Source organism: Halichoeres trimaculatus, unplaced genomic scaffold (genome assembly GCF_033239565.1).
Source record: "Halichoeres trimaculatus isolate MK-OKI-2021-1 unplaced genomic scaffold, fHalTri1.1 fHalTri1_scaffold_4, whole genome shotgun sequence".
NCBI lineage: Eukaryota > Metazoa > Chordata > Actinopteri > Labriformes > Labridae > Halichoeres > Halichoeres trimaculatus.
Window position 1 is genome coordinate 21,223,888 of NW_027437182.1, and position 17,611 is coordinate 21,241,498.

Genomic DNA, 17,611 nt, shown 5'->3' on the forward strand with positions numbered 1-17,611 from the left:
ACACAAAAAAATATATAATATAATATAATATAATATAATATAATATAATATAATATAATATAATATAATATAATATAATATAATATAATATAAAACCTGTAAAACACTTTCAGGTTTGTTAAACAAAAGTTGCAGAAAAACTTTTTGCTGCCCAAGGGGCATTTTTCTGACAACAGAATTTATCACAAGCATCTTGTATAACACAATACACACAAAACGAAACCAATTAGGATGAAATTAAAAATAAATTTCTTCCAGACTGAGCGGGAGCAGGGAGAACTCAGTTGCTTGTGCTGACCAATGAATATAAACGTGGAAATAGCGATGAAAATGAATCTCTTTCCCTTCCAACTCGTGAATGTAAAAAGTAGTTTAGTTTAGTTTAGTTTAGTTTAGTTTAGTTTAGTTTAGTTTAGTTTAGTTTAGTTAAGTTTAGTTTAATTTAGTTTAGTTCATTTTATCAGTTCAATATACACAGACAATGGACATTAATAAATACTTCCATGAAAATGCCGGTTTGGCCAAGTCAGCTCATTTTCAACAGTAGTCTCTGGGGCAGGTGACGATAGCAACAAGTTATGAATCAGTTTTCTGTTTTTTTATTGCTGGGAAATGAATGTGTTTAAGCATGTGAAGCTATTCAAAAATTGTGTTATTTTGTCTGAATCAAAGCTAGGACTGGCTGGTAAATCATAAAATAAGCAAAATCAACATTAAGAGCTTGTAACTGACGTAAAACAGATTTGTCAATTATTTCGTCCCCCCTCCCTTATAATTCTCACTACTAATTAAACAATCACCTTAAAATACACCACTGCTCGTGTTCTTACATGACAGACAGCCAGGTGTCACAAAGCGTGAAGACTGCTGATTACAAATTTAGAACTCAGACTATGAGTTTAGTCAGACCAAGATCGGACTATTAAGATGCATGTAAACAGCTTATTCAGACCAAGAATGGACTGAGCATAGCCCGACTGACATGATGCCATTGCTATCGGACTGCTGTTCGATTCAGCAGGACTCGGCATGTCTGGGAACAGAAGCATGAAACTCAAACACTGATCCAACATCACAACATGAGCAACTTCCGTGTCAGTTGTTTGGAAAAACCTGCAATTGTTCATTTCAGTGACCTGTTTCAAAATTTACAAATATTTACTGAATAAACTGAGAGTGAGATATCTGTGCATTAACTGAAATCAAGGTAGAAGGTTCAATTAATCATGATTTAGATTTTTGCCATAATCGCCCAGCCCTAATCAAAGTACTTTGTCTTTAACCTTGTTTTTTTTGTTTTTTGTTTTTGCCTTGCAGTCTTTTATTCCTTTTTCAGAATGTAAATAAAATTAAACAGTACTTATTAACACTGGCACATTTTGCTGATACAGAGCCCCTGAATGACATTTTCCCACAAGTTTTCCATGATGCACTTCTCATTTCTGCAGACGTAACTCTCTAACTCTCCCAGCACATATAAATAGCTACAAATGACCCAAAAATGGAGAACCATAACTTTCACTGTTCCAGCCATGTTTTTGTTCCTTTGTGGGATCTTTTTGTCTCCGCCTTGTTACGCAATTTGTTTTCATTTGAGAAAAGATAAAACCTTCAATCCAAATTAAAAAACACAGGAAGGTTTGCAAAGATTTTTGTAGAATTTGTCTGACAAGATAACGGGGACAGAGAGTATACAAGAAGAGGCAGGAAGGCACTCGTTTTTTTCTGACAGAGCACAACAGGAACAACAGGAAACGGCACACAGACTGAGGAAGAGCTCAGATGTGCGGGTAGGAGATAAGAAACCTGCTGATGGTCGAAGCAGAAACTCAAACACGCCAGCTCCTTTCCACCAACACTTTTAAGGTCCCCACATATCTTGAAGTGCGACATGTGACCACAGAGACAGATGTAGACGAGGTCTTTGGTGTTACAGAAAAGTAAACGGTATAACTGACGTCTCTGTTAAAGTTGATATAATTCAGAGTCTGAATCATATCCCCCGAACTGCATCAGATCAGAGTTCACTCTCATTGTCTCGTCTTTTGTTTTGTTAACACCACAAAAGCAGTTTTTCCCCTTTTAAATCAACAACCTGTTGACAATGACGGATGGGAGCCGCTGAGCACTGCGTAAACACTCCAAAAGAAAGAGAGGCGACTCACAGGAAGGCCACTGGGCAGTCCTCTTGAGACATCCACTGCCACTGGAAGTGTGCCGGGGTGGGGAATCCACGAGCTGTGCACCTTAATGTTGGGCTGCTGCCGTACGGGTACACGTCAGTGTCCATCGCCACCTCTTTCTCAATGATACGAGGAGGAACTGCAGGAAAAGAACAACACTACTGTTATCATCGCTATCTGTAAATCAGCGCTGCATTGAAAAAGAAAAAGGATGAACGTGCCATTGACGAGCAGCTGAAAGGACCGTCTCTGATCCTCTTTGGTTTTCTTGTTGGTCAGGACGATTGTATAATTCCCAGCATCCATTTCTGTGACCACGCGGATGATGAGGGCATCGCTCCTCTGTCTGATTCTGTAGTCGTCCCTCAGAGGGAGGCCATTTTTTAACCTGGGTGCCAAACATGGAGGGGTGTTACAAAGTCAGCAGATTAGACCCAACTTTCACATGTCAAAGCATCCAAATGACTAAAAGGTGAAGAAGTTATTTGCTTGAGAGCGTTGCATGAAATGCCTTCACAGCAATGCACCAAGTTGAAGTAGGTCAACAAACAGTTCTTGTTTCTGTCACCAAGAGGCTCAGATTGTAACTTCACAGCCCCCACTCACGAAAGAAAAATATTTGTACCGATATATTTTTTGAAATGTATTGTAATATATTAATGATATATCATGATATACATGGAATAATATATTGAGGGCACATATACAATATATTATATATGCATGAAATATATTGCAATATATTGCAAAATATACAAATTATTGACACTTTCTATATATTGCAATATATTGGAAAATATAAATACTAAATCTCATATATGGGAATATATTACCAAATATATGACATGATATTTTCCAATATGCTGCAATATATTTTTCTTTTGTAAGGGCCTGCTACAAAGGAAAGCAGGGAAGTTTAACTGACAGGCAGGGTTTAGAAGCACAGTGACAATGAGGCGTTATTTTGCTAACCCAAAGAAAATTTTTAGAGGATGCAAACCACGCTCTTATTGAAGGGCAAACGTGAAAGAAAGGAAAAGGAGAGCAAAACCAGCATGGAACCTTAGCATGTGTTCTGGCTTAAAGGATGCACGGATCCAACTTTTCTGGTTCTGAAACGGATACCTGGGCGTTGGGCATCGACCAATACAGATACCAGTGTTCAATAATAACCTGCATGCCCTACTGTGGGCTAAGACTGGTAATGTTTTGGGTAAAAGGCAAAAAATGACTAAATAGAATTAGTGAAGTTAATATTTATTTTAACTATAAAATTTTAATATGTTTACCAGCAAAACAATGTTTCAGAATGTACACAAGTTAAATGTTAAACTATACCCTGTAGACTGGTAGTGCAGCAAAAAAAAACAAAGAAAGTGCGTCAGAGGTAACATTTCAAATCAAGTAGCCAAGAGTGCCAGTTAACAAAAAAAAGGCGTGGAGCTGTCTGCCTGGAACGGCACCATGGATCAGCCTCTTCCCAACGATAGTGATCACGCAGGCACCAACACCCAATACCAGGATCGGTATAGGTGCTTCCCTGAACAAATATTAAGACGGGTTCCAGGGCATGTTTAACAGCAGCACCACAAAACAGACATGGAAATCTTTTATTTGTACAACTCACCATTTATAGCTGGGCTCTGGGTAGGCCAAGTACCTGACAGGGATAGTAGTAGGATCTCCTACATTTACCTCCCACACCTTCGTCCATGGCTCTTTAATATCAATGAAAGGCTTCTCTGAAAACAGAAGAGTATCAATGGACTATGTTAAACACAGCTGACCAAACATTTCTTGCTCAGCTCAAATAAAACTGAAGGTGCTATGAATGATAATTAAGACTATTAAAGACTTTTGCACAACACTGGAAATTAAAGGTTATATATGTAACTGTTCTTGAGCTAATTTTGCATCATTTTTTAAAGAACTTTCAGAAAACACAGTTCCTTAAAGGTAGAGTCTACAGGATTTTCCTGAAAAGTTTAATGTCAACTTTTACAGGACTAATCCTGCTAAAATATCACTTTTGGGCCTCTATACATTCGTGTCAGTGTCTGTGTCTGCCTCCAAACCTCTCCTCTGTCTGTATGTTGAGGTTTTGGTTGTTTTAGGACATTTCTGTGGGGAGAGTAAGCGTGGTTACCTCAGCCAATCACAGAGCACTCAGTGGGCAAGTGACTTTGCATGTTGATAAGCCAGTGGAAGAAGCTATCGTGAGTAGCTACGATAGTGGATGTAGCACTAAGGGGGAAAGAGACAAACAAAGTAGCTTGGCTCGAATTTCACTCGCTTTTGGGCACTTGGAGAGCAGAATAGGACAAAGAGTGATGTGAGATATCTTTCTTCCTCAGCAGGTATGTGCCAAATACCGATGATTAGCTTGTGCTAACATGCCGAGTCTGCTGCATGGCCCTTGAGCCTCTCCCATGTAGAAACGCGGTGCTGCAGGTGGTTGCTGGGCTAGTGAGTATGTTCACGTAGTCACAGTCGCAGACAGTGGGTGTACACTGACCCTGGCACTGATCCGAGGAGGACAAGTCCAGTCTGAATGTTATGTTTACTAACAAGTAATGAAAATTCCTGCAGACCCTACCTCTAAAAAAAATTTAACTATTTTTGTATAAAAAAAATGACTTCTAATGAAATCTTTGTGCCCTTTGAGCTAATGAATCTTTGCTCTGAGTTACACATCAGCTGTCTTTGACTACATGAGGCTTTGATTGCACATACCGTAGACTGTCAGCGTTGCTGATGCACTTTTCTCCATCTGTCCACTGGAGGCTGTGCAAGTGTATCTCCCTGTGTGATTCACTGTCACATTTTCTACTATGAGAGTGTTAGAAAGCTCCAGAGAGTTCCACAGCTTCTTCTTGTGGGGTGTGGTGTGGGTCGGCCTTGAACCGTTCACTGAGGTCTAACGTGAGAGAAACATCAGAGATTGATTGGTATTACGGACACCACTAAGAAAAGACAGGTCTCAATTTGGACTTTTTTGGAGTGCTTGAATCATATGATAGGAAAAGAAGAGTAATGATGAAAATAAAGTCACTTTTTACAAAAAATAAGGCTGTAATATTACAGAAATGAAGTTGGATTCAAGGGAATGGCATCTAGGTGTTACAAGATATAAAGTAACAGATTTGCCCTCTGACCTGGTGCAGAGCTAAAGAAATAAACAGGATTTGAGTGTAATGAGATGCAGCATTTGTGGTTTTATTTTTTATTTTTTAAATGCTAATTGAACACCATCACATGACTTTATTGACACGAAAACAAACAGAAGTAGACCTACCATAGCCTGACCAGAGTGCGTCCAGTTGAACTCGATGCCCACGTTGAGCTCAGTGTGAGCCATGCAGGTGAGGTTCAGCCGCTCCCCCACAGACAGCCTGAGTTGTGAGGGGGTAATGGTGAGGTCATAGATCTTGAACCCTGTGGAAAGGGAGGGAAGACATGTAGTCAGTCCACGACCTGTTGTTCCCCTGAGACAGCAGACTTCTCTCTGTTTAACTCTATCTCACTCCCTCAAGACTTCACCCCCTTTTACCGTCCTAACACCTTGGGAACAAATTCAGTGTTTGTCTCTTGAGCTACTTCCCCATTTAAGGGACTTTCTCCAGTGATGGAAAATCATTGGATTTCTAATGAGCCAAGTCTCCAGAATGTTCTTTGGGTCCTACTCTAAGGAATATTACTCTTTAAAGACTGTTGGAGTGATCATATTAAGCACACAGTCAACAGCTGTTATAAGAAACCTTTAATTTTTAGAGATTTCAGGGGACTTGGAACTAAAAGTACTTGTGTGAAAACGTAGCCTTACTTCATTCATTTGGTTGTGTGCATCTGCTCCAACTTACATACGACTTACATAACATACACAAAAATCAATAATACAGAAACATTAATTTTACAACCATCTGAATCATTACTGTAGAATCATTGGTATGAGTCTACTCCATCTTACCAACAACAGCAACGATGTAGAGAGGTGACTTGAACGTCTCATTTCCAATCTGAGTCTGGCAGGACACGACGCCGGCGTAGCTGATCAGGTGACTTGGAACAGTGAACCCTGTCCGGGCGTCCCACACAGAGTCCTTCCCGTCAGGGTGGAGCTCTTTATTTGGATACTTCTGACAGACACACAAATTTACTGGTTCTGAACACTGAATTGAAAATCACAGCAGCAAAACATCTGTAAGATGTCATTACCCAGCTTCAAAGACTGGAAAGATTACTCTGATTTAAACATAGGGTGGAAAAAAAAGCTGTGTGAAGTGGAGCTATCAATAACAGGAATGGATGTCTGAGATCCTTAGGGCTCAAAATACTGCAGTCTGGGAGCACACACGTCTTAATTTGCAGTGCTGTGATACTTTGTTGTGTGGTCCATTAGCTTTTGGGGGTTATGGCGTTGATAAGGTTTTTGATTGTGTTGCAGTATTTGGTAGCCTCTGATATTATGTAATGGTTCCTGCTTCTGACACTGCTTTATGTTTTACACATTCTGTTTTGTTGTATGTTTGTTTCTTGGATTAAACTGTTTTGTAGTGCATAGTTTTAATCTTTGGCAATGGAACTCAGTTGTGTTGTCTCTTCACATTAGTTTCTTGATCTGGTTGTGGTTGTGTTCAAACTTGGTTGTGTTTTGGCATTTCATTTTGTTTTGAAATTTGTATTAATTAAATTTTGTTTGTTGAGTATTTGATAACAAAAAAGGGCAAATGAAATGGTGTCTTTCTTTAAAGTTCCTTAGTTGAGTTATTTGGTTGAGTTCTGATATAAGAGCTGTTTTTGGGAGTGTCTGCGTGTATTTTGTTGTATTTTTGAGTTGGGTTACAGTACACAGTTTAATTGAGGTCTTTGGTCTTGGTAAATTGTATATTTGCAGTATAAGGTTGTGTGTGGAATTTGGTTGTTTTGTGAAAATGATGTTTTCTTTCTATTCTTGGGTTTTTGTTGTGACATTTTTGTGTGATTTGTGGGCATTTTTAGTTGTGTTCTGATGTTTGGTTGTTTGAGGAATTTGTCTCCACCAAACTTGTTGGTTATGCTGATGTTTTTAGTTGCATTTCAAATGTTAATATATTCCTGTATTGATGGTACTTGGTCAAGTTGTGGTATTTTCTTGAGAGTTTAATATTTGGTTGTGTGGTAGATACCATTCAAGTTTTTTTTTTTTTTTTTTTTTTTACTAGATGTTTTTTTTTATTTCCTCAAATGAAATGTGTGATCAAATTGATTACGTTTGTTTTGTTTTGTTTGTTTTGTTTTGTTCTCAGTTCACAGTTTAAGTTTTTATTTGTGTTCCTTAAATTACTCTTTGCTCAGCTCTCAGGGCCAGCCTAAATCTCCGTCTTGTGTAAGTCTTATATAGTTATAATATATAATAAATATAATACCATTTTGTTTTTGCTCTCATTTTGGTAACATTCACAGACTAGTTTGCGTGTCATGGATAATACCGCTCTGCCTCATTAACATATCTCAGTGTAAGATAAAATTGTTGAGGAGCTCCCAGGAGTCTGGCTTCAGGATAGAAACATTACAAAACAATGCCTGTCATACTCTAAAGTTATGTTTGATTAAAATCATCTCAGATTAGATTCTAGAGCGGGCACAAATTCTGAAGAAATGCTACATTAAAACGTTGAGTTGGGATAAAACTTTTTATGCTTTCCTTTCCGTATTCCAGCTTATTTTACAAAGAGAGCAAAACTAAGTCTTCCTTACAGTGTGAAGTGTAACGTTGAGATTTTCCACTGAGCCTCTGCATGGGATCACCACCCGCTCTCCTTCACGGATGAACACCACCTCGTATTCTTTCTCGGGTGGTACAAACGGCACCTTGTAGTCTGAAACAAACACACCAAATGCAGTTTCATTTCAGTTTGAAGAAAAGTTAACCAACACCACACTAACAGGGATGAACATGGCTTTTTTGGATTGCAACACTTAGCTTGTTGTATACAAATTTAAAGGATGTACAACCACTAATTCCCACTTGCAAAAATGAAGCCATAATATCCCCCAGCAAGGCACAGATGTACTGCACACACATTCAACAACAAAGCTCTCTGAGGTGGGTCCACTCCACAGCAGAACAGATTCATATGTTGTTATGAAGCACAGCAAGGTTTACCGTTAACAAAGACATAAGCTGATGCTGCCGTCTTGCCGTCCTCCACTCTCAGGTCTTTGTACGAGCACTGGTACTGTCCAGTTTCATTAACTGTGGCGTTTGAGATCCGCAGTGTTGTGCAGAAGAGTCCCGATCCACTGCAGTCACTGATGGAGAAACGAGTGCTGATTGGAGGGGTCATCCACCTCAGGTACAGGCGACCTCTGTGACATAAAGAAAACTCAAAATCAAATTACTTTACTTACAAATACTGTGTGTTGGCACTGTGCATCACTGTTTACAGATTCTAAATTTAAGGTAGAATCTATATTTGGGCTCATTATACTAGCAAAGGTAGAGTTCTTGTTTTAATGTGTTGTACACATTAGAGTAGTATTGACCAATCGTGTCAGCAGGCTTTGGGGGGCCATTTACACAACGACTGTTTTAGGCTGAAACGCAAAAGTATTGTTGCGTTTCGGCCTCACATTTACGGAAACTGCACTTTAGCCGACCTACAGTTCTACAGTTATACAGTTTCATTTAGCAGATGCTTTAGTCCAAAGCGACGTACAACACAAGCAAGAATTTAGACAGAAGGAAAACCTAGTAAGTGCGACAACAGTGCTACAAGTTATTCGGCTGCAGTTGCTACCATCAAGTGCATATTTTTATTTATTTATTTATTTATTTAATATCATTATTATTATTATTATTATTATTATTATTATTATTATTATTATCATTATTATTATTATATATATTTTTTTTTTTTGGGGGGGGGGGGTTACAATAATCAACAAGCCAACAAACCATGATAAATTGCTGCAACAGTATACTTCAAACTTTAACAACATTCAGTAATAGTGAAAATTAAAATCATAAGAGCTGAGTCTTAGACCTACTGACTTATTCTACCCCTGAGGACAAAGAGGAGAATGGTCAGCTCAAGTGCACAAGTATTCCCTGAACAGATGAGTTTTCAGACATCTCTTGAAAGTAGAAAAGGACTCTGTGGATCGTATAGAGTTAGGTTATTCATTCCACCATTTGGGCACAACAGAGGAGAAAAGTCTGGCTAGTGATTTGGAGCCACACTGGGCTGGGAGGATCAGGTGTCTTTCACAAGCAGAGCGTAGTGGGTGAGAAGGAGTTGGGTATTTGGATAGACAGCAAGACCTAAGACACAAACTACTAACACCACCATTGCCGTGTAAAGAGCAAGCTGTTGTTTTCAGTGGACACACTGACGTCGCGCTCCGCTTCACATCAGCGCGTACAGAAGTACAACAGCACCGCTGTTACGGTTACGATCATCATGGACTACTTTGTTGTACTTGTGTTGCTCAATCTGCTGATTGTCTTTCAACAAAATGTGCATTTGTTGCTCCACTTTTGCTCTTAGGCCCTGTTTACACGCCAACGTTTCACTCTAAAACCGTTGTCGTGTAAACGTCCCCTTGGTGTTCACCAGTACACCAGATGATAGGCCCTTACTTACTTTTTACGGTCCAACTTATACTTATAACAGCTGAACAGACTTTGTGGGGTGTCATGAACCAAGAAGCTGGTCAGCTTTATAGTGGTTTATATTCCCGGTAGATAATTGCAGATGGGTTCTAAGGTTGAGCCACTGCATTAGTCTTCAAATCCAGTGAGGTGTTATTGTTTGTACCTGCATGTAAGTTCCAGGTTGTCAGACTTGTTCATCCTGTGGACCCCAGAGATATTCAACGTAGGTGGATCAGGCATAAACCGCAGTTCAATGGCTGGAAGAACCAACAACACATTTAAATCTCAGCAAATGGTGACCAAAAAATGTTGATGTGATCAGTTTAAAGGAAGAAGACAGTTCAAAGGTCATCAAACACGCTAATGATAAGTTTCATTGCTTTTTCAGTTTAATCAGGTCAAACATTTGAGGAAAAACTGAAAGGGAAAAAAAACTGCTCTGTAGCTGGCTCTCAGGCCATTTTTCCCCACAGCAGAAAATGGCGGCGTTCTGTCAAAACAGGAAGCATGGGAAGATGGGTTGGGTCAGGCTGAATGGCCCAGCACTATGTGGCCTAGGTGGGGTTCCTGTTTCTGAGGATACACACAGCCCACCACCTCCCTCAGAGGCCCTAAAGCCCACAATCTATTGTATGGAAAAAACACATTAGGCCCACCAAAGCAGGCATGACATAAATTTATCTTAATTCAACTCAGTGACCTTGGGATCAAAACATAAACCCTATTCTTTGGCAGGATTAACCAGAATTATGGCTCCAAAAGTACAGTAGAGACAGAAAAGTGCCAAATACAACAGTGATATAAATGTATAAAAATCCAAAACGTGAAAAGTCTGGTTTAACAACTCTTTTTGCCACTTTGGCGCATGCATGAACTTCATTTTTTCACTGAACTCATTTCTAAGAGCACAAGTTACCTTAGAATCAGTGCAATATTTTACTTAATCTTCACATTTCAAGCTTCCCGGGCATATAATATTCATACTTTTCATGGACTATTAAAGTTATAATACAGGTCAACAGATTTTTGTATTATTAACAGGAAATAATCAGGAATAGATTTTATTTGTAAAGCAAAAATTAACCAAAGTGGTGCTCTGCAAATTAAAAGCAAAAAATTAAAGATATCATCACTTGCATTTTTAGCTGGACAGTCTTAATTGACTTTTGTTTGAGTGACATTTAAAGTTAAAAAGTTATGGCAAAAGATTTCATGATTACTTTATTTATTCTCTTACCAGCCACACAACTGAAACCCAGAATAAAGCCCAACAGTGGAATGAAGGAAGCTGCTGGGGCCATCATCCAACAGAGGACATGGACAGAGCCCTCATTAAAATCCAATAAAGACGGGGATAAAAGGCTTCAGTAAAGTGATAATAATCCTTTAAAAGCTGTTTTAATCCTTTGACTTCAGATGTTTGATATTCCACTCAAAGAAGTCTGTGAAAGTCATGAAGACAAACTGGAGAGCAGCAGTGGACTGTGAGCAGCAGGGTGTAAAGTGCAGGTCTGAGTGAGTCACCCTGAAGCTGATGAGGATGGAGACACTTCAGCAAAACGGGGAGGAGCAAAACGCTCAGCGCATACCGACAGCAGAGGAGGGACGGACGCTGAACTGTGAGAAAGTGGTAAAGGAGAACTTGTTGAGTCGTTAAATTGTAGAAAAAAAGTTAATTTGGCCTGGATTGCATCTCTAGACTTGTCCATTCAAAGAAGTTGTCAGAGTAGGCCTCAACAAAATAAAGAGCATTTGATCAAGTAATTTACAGCTAGTTAAGGAGGAAACTATTTAACTGTTAATGTGCAGCTAGGACATTTTTCTGAAAGGTGATACATGATGTCCTGCTCAGTCTGTCAGGATTCTTATTTGACTGACAGCCTGTTCACCTATTATCCACTTATTACCTAATACCTATAATTAAAATCACAAATAGTATATCACATTATAGATGGTTCAATTTCTGTGGCTCATGTTATACCAAACAAATCAAATTAAACCAAAGTCTGCCTGTTGGTAAAAATACTGATTAATCCATACACTGCAGTATTTCCTTGCCCAATTCAATATTGTCTTGGCAAATTCTCTGAATTGATTCAACACCTTACCAGCAGGGGGTGCTGTGTACGTTTTTTTTTTTTTGTTTTTTTTTTTTTGGGGGGGGGGGACTGTATAGGTGGAGGCCACACCATAGACTGTATCAAACATGGACGTAGTCTCGCCTACGTCACCTGTCTGTTTCTGAAACGGAAAATGAAGCATATCAGCCATAGCGGCCATATTGGTAGTGGTAAGGGCTTTGCCTATAGGGCGGCTGTCGGTCATGTGACCCTCAGCTGTGCCTCTTATTGGGGGAGCTCGCGATCTTAATATCCTTCGAACGACCGAGTTAGAAAAAAATTCACCCCCCGTACAGTGGGTGTCGGTAGCAAAATTAGCGACTCTGCTTTGAAAACAACTTTTTTTGGCTTGGTGTGTATGTGACTTCTGGTACTTCCGGAGCCAGCCTCATGCGAACACTCGAGAAACAGCAGATTTTAGCACTTCCGCATTGTCTCATATTCCCAGACTGGAGGTTGCCGCTTGGACCACACTAGACCAAAAAACAACAAAATGGCAACCAAAGCAAGCAGCAGCAGCGGTGGCAAGCTCCTTTGACTCTAAGGTCTAAAGTTTGAGTTGTTTTATTGCTCAAATACGTGAGTTGAAATTCCACATATGTTCACATAGGCATGAAAACAAGAATTAAAAAATTGTCGACAGAAGCTCTAATCATTTGCGTATTTCTGGCTCTTCCTTAATTGACATCAAATCATTTAAATCAATATCAGATTGAATTGAATCACAACTCAAAGAATTGGAATTAAATCGAATCCTGAGTTTCTTTACAACGCCACCCCTAGTAAGAGGTTTAGTGCCATCTCAGGGGGAATAATGACAGTCAGTGAAACATATCCGAGAGCAGTTCAAGGAGCTACCTGACTCCCGGTTGGAGAAAAGTGGGGCAGCATCCTGTCCTGCAATCCAGACAATGACAGAAGAGCTGGAGTGAGCATCTCCAAGCAGCTGATCTCTGCAAAGTCACTTTTACCAGAAGAGGTAGATATGACAGCAAGAATGACCAAAGATGAGACATTTCATTTATGTGTGACAGTGTGACAGTGTCAAAGACGGAGAGCTGGATGAGGACAGATATGTTGATTTATTCTTAAAGAGGCTGATGGATATATTTAGCTGGTGGCTGATTAAAAGAGGGATAACTTCTCACAGCTCTGAATAAATCCCACAATCAATCTTTAGATACTTTGGCACAGGGCAAACATCTGACAGCAGAGATCAGTCAACGGTACATTTTAGCTCGCAGCATTATGATGATGGTGATGATGATGTTTTTACAGGAATACCAAAGTGAGGAAAAGAAACATTTCACCTGAAGAGGAGGAGGTCTGATCCTGAAAGAGATTTATCAGGGTGTGACGCATGATGGTGTGTGTGTGTGTGTGTGTGTGTGTGTGTGTGTGTGTGTGTGTGTGTGTGTGTGTGTGTGTGTGTGTGTGTGTGTGTGTGTGTGTGTGCGTGTGCATGTGCGTGTGTGTGTTCATCCACATGTTTCCTGGCCTGGTCACTTCTACAGGGACCCCTCTGCCCACCACACCGCCAAAACCTCCTCCTCACTAGTGCTTCCTGCAGGGCATACTGCACACACTGAATACACCTCTGGAAAAGGTGGAAACAGGGCATATTTTCCATTTCTCTCTCAGCTTTTGTTTCCAAACACACATGAAGTGATTCCTCTGAACAGTGGAACAATCAAAGACAAAGAAAAACACCTGTGGGGATTTTTAGGAAATAAAGCAGTTGTTTGAGAAATCTTTAAGGTTGAGTGAAACTTACATTCTGTCCATTAGTTGTTGTACTTTCACTTCACATGACTGATATTTCCATCATTGTATGCTGATTTCTGGCTTTAGTATGTCTGATTCCTCCTCCATATTATGCCACTTTTCTCACAAGGTTTGGCCTAAAAAGAAGACACAATTTCAAAGCATTAAGAATAGGGCTGTCATTTTAACGCGTTAATTAGATCAATTAATTACACCGCAAATTAACACGTTATAAAAATTAATGCAGATTAATCTTGATCCCAAACCCGCGAGGCGTTCAAAGACGCACTTATTTTCAAATGTCCAGCATTTACAAACCATTTGTCCTACATGGAAAAAGTGGTGCTCTCGTCAGATTTTCAAATTTCCGACGGTCCCTGAATGTATCACACCTGACGTCAGCAACATGCTTTGAAACGGGGGGAGCAGAGAGCCCTGTTAAGGGGACTGCCGTCCACATCTCGTTTATTCACATGTCCTTTTTGAAAATCTACAGAAAATCAACCGTTTGCTCTAGCTCAATTCTGTAAAAAACAGGTAATTTTACACTCTTTACTGCATCAAGCAAGCTCTGAATGATTGATAAATGTCTTGTATTTAAATCTAAATAATTCTTTGAAAATTTGCTTCCATCTTCCTGGTGTCATGTTTCAGCTTGGGGCTGCTCTGCACCAATGAGCAACAGTTTGTGTGTTCAGAGCATGTTAAAGTGAAAATACTTCACTTTTCTTTAATCCAAGACTTGAAAAAAGTGTTTTGTACATAGTTCCTCACAGTTTTTAGCCTTTAGCCCTGGTTCTCCTGACTTCATAGAAGTCTAGAAGTTCATCTTGCAGTGAAAATTAGTCCACGTCGAGTAAAAATGTGAACAGAAGCAAAAAATGTCCTAAAAATCAAATCAGCTTATCTTAGGTGCAGGACTGAGTAGATTTTGTAAAGATAGAACCATAACACTTTTTTCATGTGTTCCTTATGCCTCAGGGTACCTAAAAATGTGTTGTATATATTCCCACCTCATTTTTAAATGATTTTTAATGTCTTTTAATGTAATTTTAATGTCCTGGAATTCAAATTCTTTATTTTGGGACCTTGAGCAGATATGAGATTAAAATGCGATTAATTAGATTAATTAATTAAAAAACCTGTAATTAATTAGATTAATTTTTTTCAATCGCCTGACAGCACTAATTAAGATACATTTTCAGTTGGGTTTTTTTTCACTCTCCCGGTGCAGAAAGTTTGCTTAAAGCTAATCACTTTTGAAACAGCTCCCATCAAAGTCTTGATAGATTAAAAAAAATGAGTTGTGAATAGTTTTGGCAGAGCTTCTGTTTCTGCTCTGAGATCACAAGAGGGCTTTCAAAGGTCAGTGTCCCACAATTCAACAGAGAGAGAATGGGTACGAAGCATTCATGTACTGTACAGTGAGAGGGAGGGGTGTGTGTTTGTGCGTTCGCCCTGTATTGTAGTGATTGACGCAGTAAAGAGGGCACAGAGATGGCATCTGAGCAGGGACAAAAACAAGACATCTGAAGGAGGAAAGGAGCGCTCCATCTTTTCCTCTTTCCAGTGTCTTGTTGTTTGATGATTTACTGACATATGATGAAATTAGGCTTAACTCACAACAGAGAACAGGTTTGAAGGCACATGCACAGAGCAAACCAACACAGACATGATTTCCCTCCAATAGAGCTTCTGTCGCCCCCTACTGACCTCTGTGAGGTGATGTCCTGCTGACAGCAGTCTGATGGGCTGCGCCTGTATGCTTCACTCACAGGTAACACTTAAATTACTTCAATGATGTTTTAAGTCTATTTGACACAGTGTGAGATTACTTTGGGTTTGTCACAGGAGAGTATTTAATATTTGGTGGATACCAGCCTTTTTCAAGGTATCAGTACTCACAAAGGCTGGCGATTGCAGCAGCCAGTACTGAAGGCAAAAACATCTTACGTCGTAAGTCCTGTTAGGTAGTTGGTGCTGCACTTCCACAGTTTTACACCACAGCAAATGTGCACGAGGTCCTGTTCAGACTACATAAATGAACCAGGGAGAGTTAACAGTTAAACTGTTTTATTTTGCACCTCAGTTTATTTAAAGAATATTAAAAAATCTCTGATAGTTGTTAGTTTTACTTGTGCATTTTTTTGTTGATTTATTGACATGTCTGTATAGTTTCATTCTTTTTTTGCACATTCTTGTCATGCTTTTATTTTGAAATCACTAACCCTTGTATCTGTTTTAGATGTAAGAAAGAAGAAGATACTGCGGCATCTCATCTACAGTGTGCCAAAGGGGACAAAAGCACACGGTTTTAAAAAATAAATACATCAAGACTAGAGTCCATATTTGACCTTTCCATCATGATTAACCTGTTAACAAAGACAACGCTAATTTGAACATAAAGTTGTCAGGTGTCTTGTTTTGTGGCCGTGTGTGCAGATGAACATGGTAGCATGAAAGCAGTGCTAAGAAAATAAAAAATAACAAACAACAAACTATTTGAATATTTCTCAACCTTGATCGCAGGAACACTTACATATGGAAGATTTGGAAGGGAAGTAGAGTGAAGAGGAGGGTCATAAACTGCTGTGTGTGAGTCTGAATGTGAATTCAGATGTTAAATTTTTGCACAAACCTGCCGTCAGATTTGGGGCCTGATGAGGGCCCAGCTCTTGGCACAGTTACAGAGAGGAGGACACTGAGGGAAGCAGGAAACAGTCCACACTTCCTCAGACAGGATACCAAGCTCCTCTAAGAGGCATCCTGGACTCTAATGCCTCAAAGGCCCTATCAAGTCTTTCACAAAAACACACTTCTTTCCCTCTGACACATTTCTGCTCGGAGCAGAGAACAAACACACGGAGGACATGTGAACCTGTGAGAAGAAAACTCAGCAAAAACTGAGCATGTCTGAAACACTGAGGTCATGAGGTCAGTCTACACGTGTAATAACACTGTCCTCTGGATCAAAGGGTGATCAGCTGAAACAGGATTCGATTCAATACTCAAAAATGTTGAGATGTTCTTTTTAGTCCACATTCATTTCTACATCCAACTTTTGTGAGTTTACAGGTCATAACATGCCAAGCTCAGTGTTAAAAGATTCTCGTTGTGTTTTGGCTGGTACTATCATGGTGCTCATCTTTACAGCTCTTCAAGCTGAGATATTTAAAGATTTAGTATTCTTCTTGCCCATATTTAAAACATCAATATAAAGTAATTCTGGATACTAAATGTGTGTGGATCTTTCAAATCCCTATATACTCATATGTTGCAGAAATCCCTGAATCTGAATATAAGGATCCCTGAACTGGTTCATGATACCTTAAAAGGGCAGACCCCAAACACCAAGGTATGCCAAGAGCTCCACCCCCAACAAACCTTAGGAGAGCCATCAGAGGGAAGGGGGTCACAAGTTTAAATTGTAGACTGTACATAGAGTGTACAGCGTGGCTCCGCCTTTTACCACTGTGTGGTTTTGAAGCCAAAATAGCCCCGTCACAGGTGCCGCCATTGTGAAGCCAGAGTCTGCACAGTAGAGGCTTTGACAGACTCAGAGAGAATCTGAGTGGAGCCAGGTGATTTAATGTTTTCTCTCAAGAGTCTAATCTCTTCTTGGTTCTCCCTCCCAACATATTTTACAAATTCCAAAAAAAAAAAACACACAAAAACTGCAGCTGCAAATTATTATTCAACGTGATGCAAAGCCTAATTTTTATTGGAAGTGATGGGGGCTTCAAATACAGCTATAGGGCGCATGTCTTTCACGTGAGCTGAGCTGTATGAATTTACCTGTACAAACATGTACTGTTACTTTTGGACTAACATTTTAAACTTAAAGTGACCCTACATAAATGAAAAAAATACATAAAATAAAATAAAATAAAATACCCAACGCAAAGTAA

The 17,611-nt window shown here is 39.5% G+C and overlaps 2 protein-coding genes across 5 annotated transcripts in view; one reads left to right on the forward strand and one right to left on the reverse strand.

Annotated features, from left to right (window-relative positions):
- kdr (kinase insert domain receptor (a type III receptor tyrosine kinase)) overlaps window positions 1-11,317 on the reverse strand; it is a 29,761-nt gene extending 18,444 nt beyond the window's left edge. For 3 of the 4 annotated variants that reach the window (XM_074668589.1, XM_074668591.1, XM_074668588.1), the window contains exons 1-10: window positions 11,057-11,317; window positions 9,983-10,076; window positions 8,329-8,531; window positions 7,920-8,041; window positions 6,151-6,319; window positions 5,479-5,618; window positions 4,917-5,100; window positions 3,811-3,925; window positions 2,405-2,571; window positions 2,166-2,322 (exon numbers count right to left, since the gene is read on the reverse strand). In XM_074668589.1, coding sequence (XP_074524690.1) covers window positions 2,166-2,322; window positions 2,405-2,571; window positions 3,811-3,925; window positions 4,917-5,100; window positions 5,479-5,618; window positions 6,151-6,319; window positions 7,920-8,041; window positions 8,329-8,531; window positions 9,983-10,076; window positions 11,057-11,123 — 1,418 coding nt within the window. In that variant the 5' untranslated portion in view covers window positions 11,124-11,317. The remainder of the gene's footprint in view (window positions 1-2,165; window positions 2,323-2,404; window positions 2,572-3,810; window positions 3,926-4,916; window positions 5,101-5,478; window positions 5,619-6,150; window positions 6,320-7,919; window positions 8,042-8,328; window positions 8,532-9,982; window positions 10,077-11,056) is intronic. The other variant, XM_074668590.1, reaches the window with a different exon arrangement.
- Window positions 1-17,611, forward strand: part of exoc1 (exocyst complex component 1) — a 272,742-nt gene that overhangs the window by 151,314 nt on the left and 103,817 nt on the right. The window lies entirely within an intron of this gene.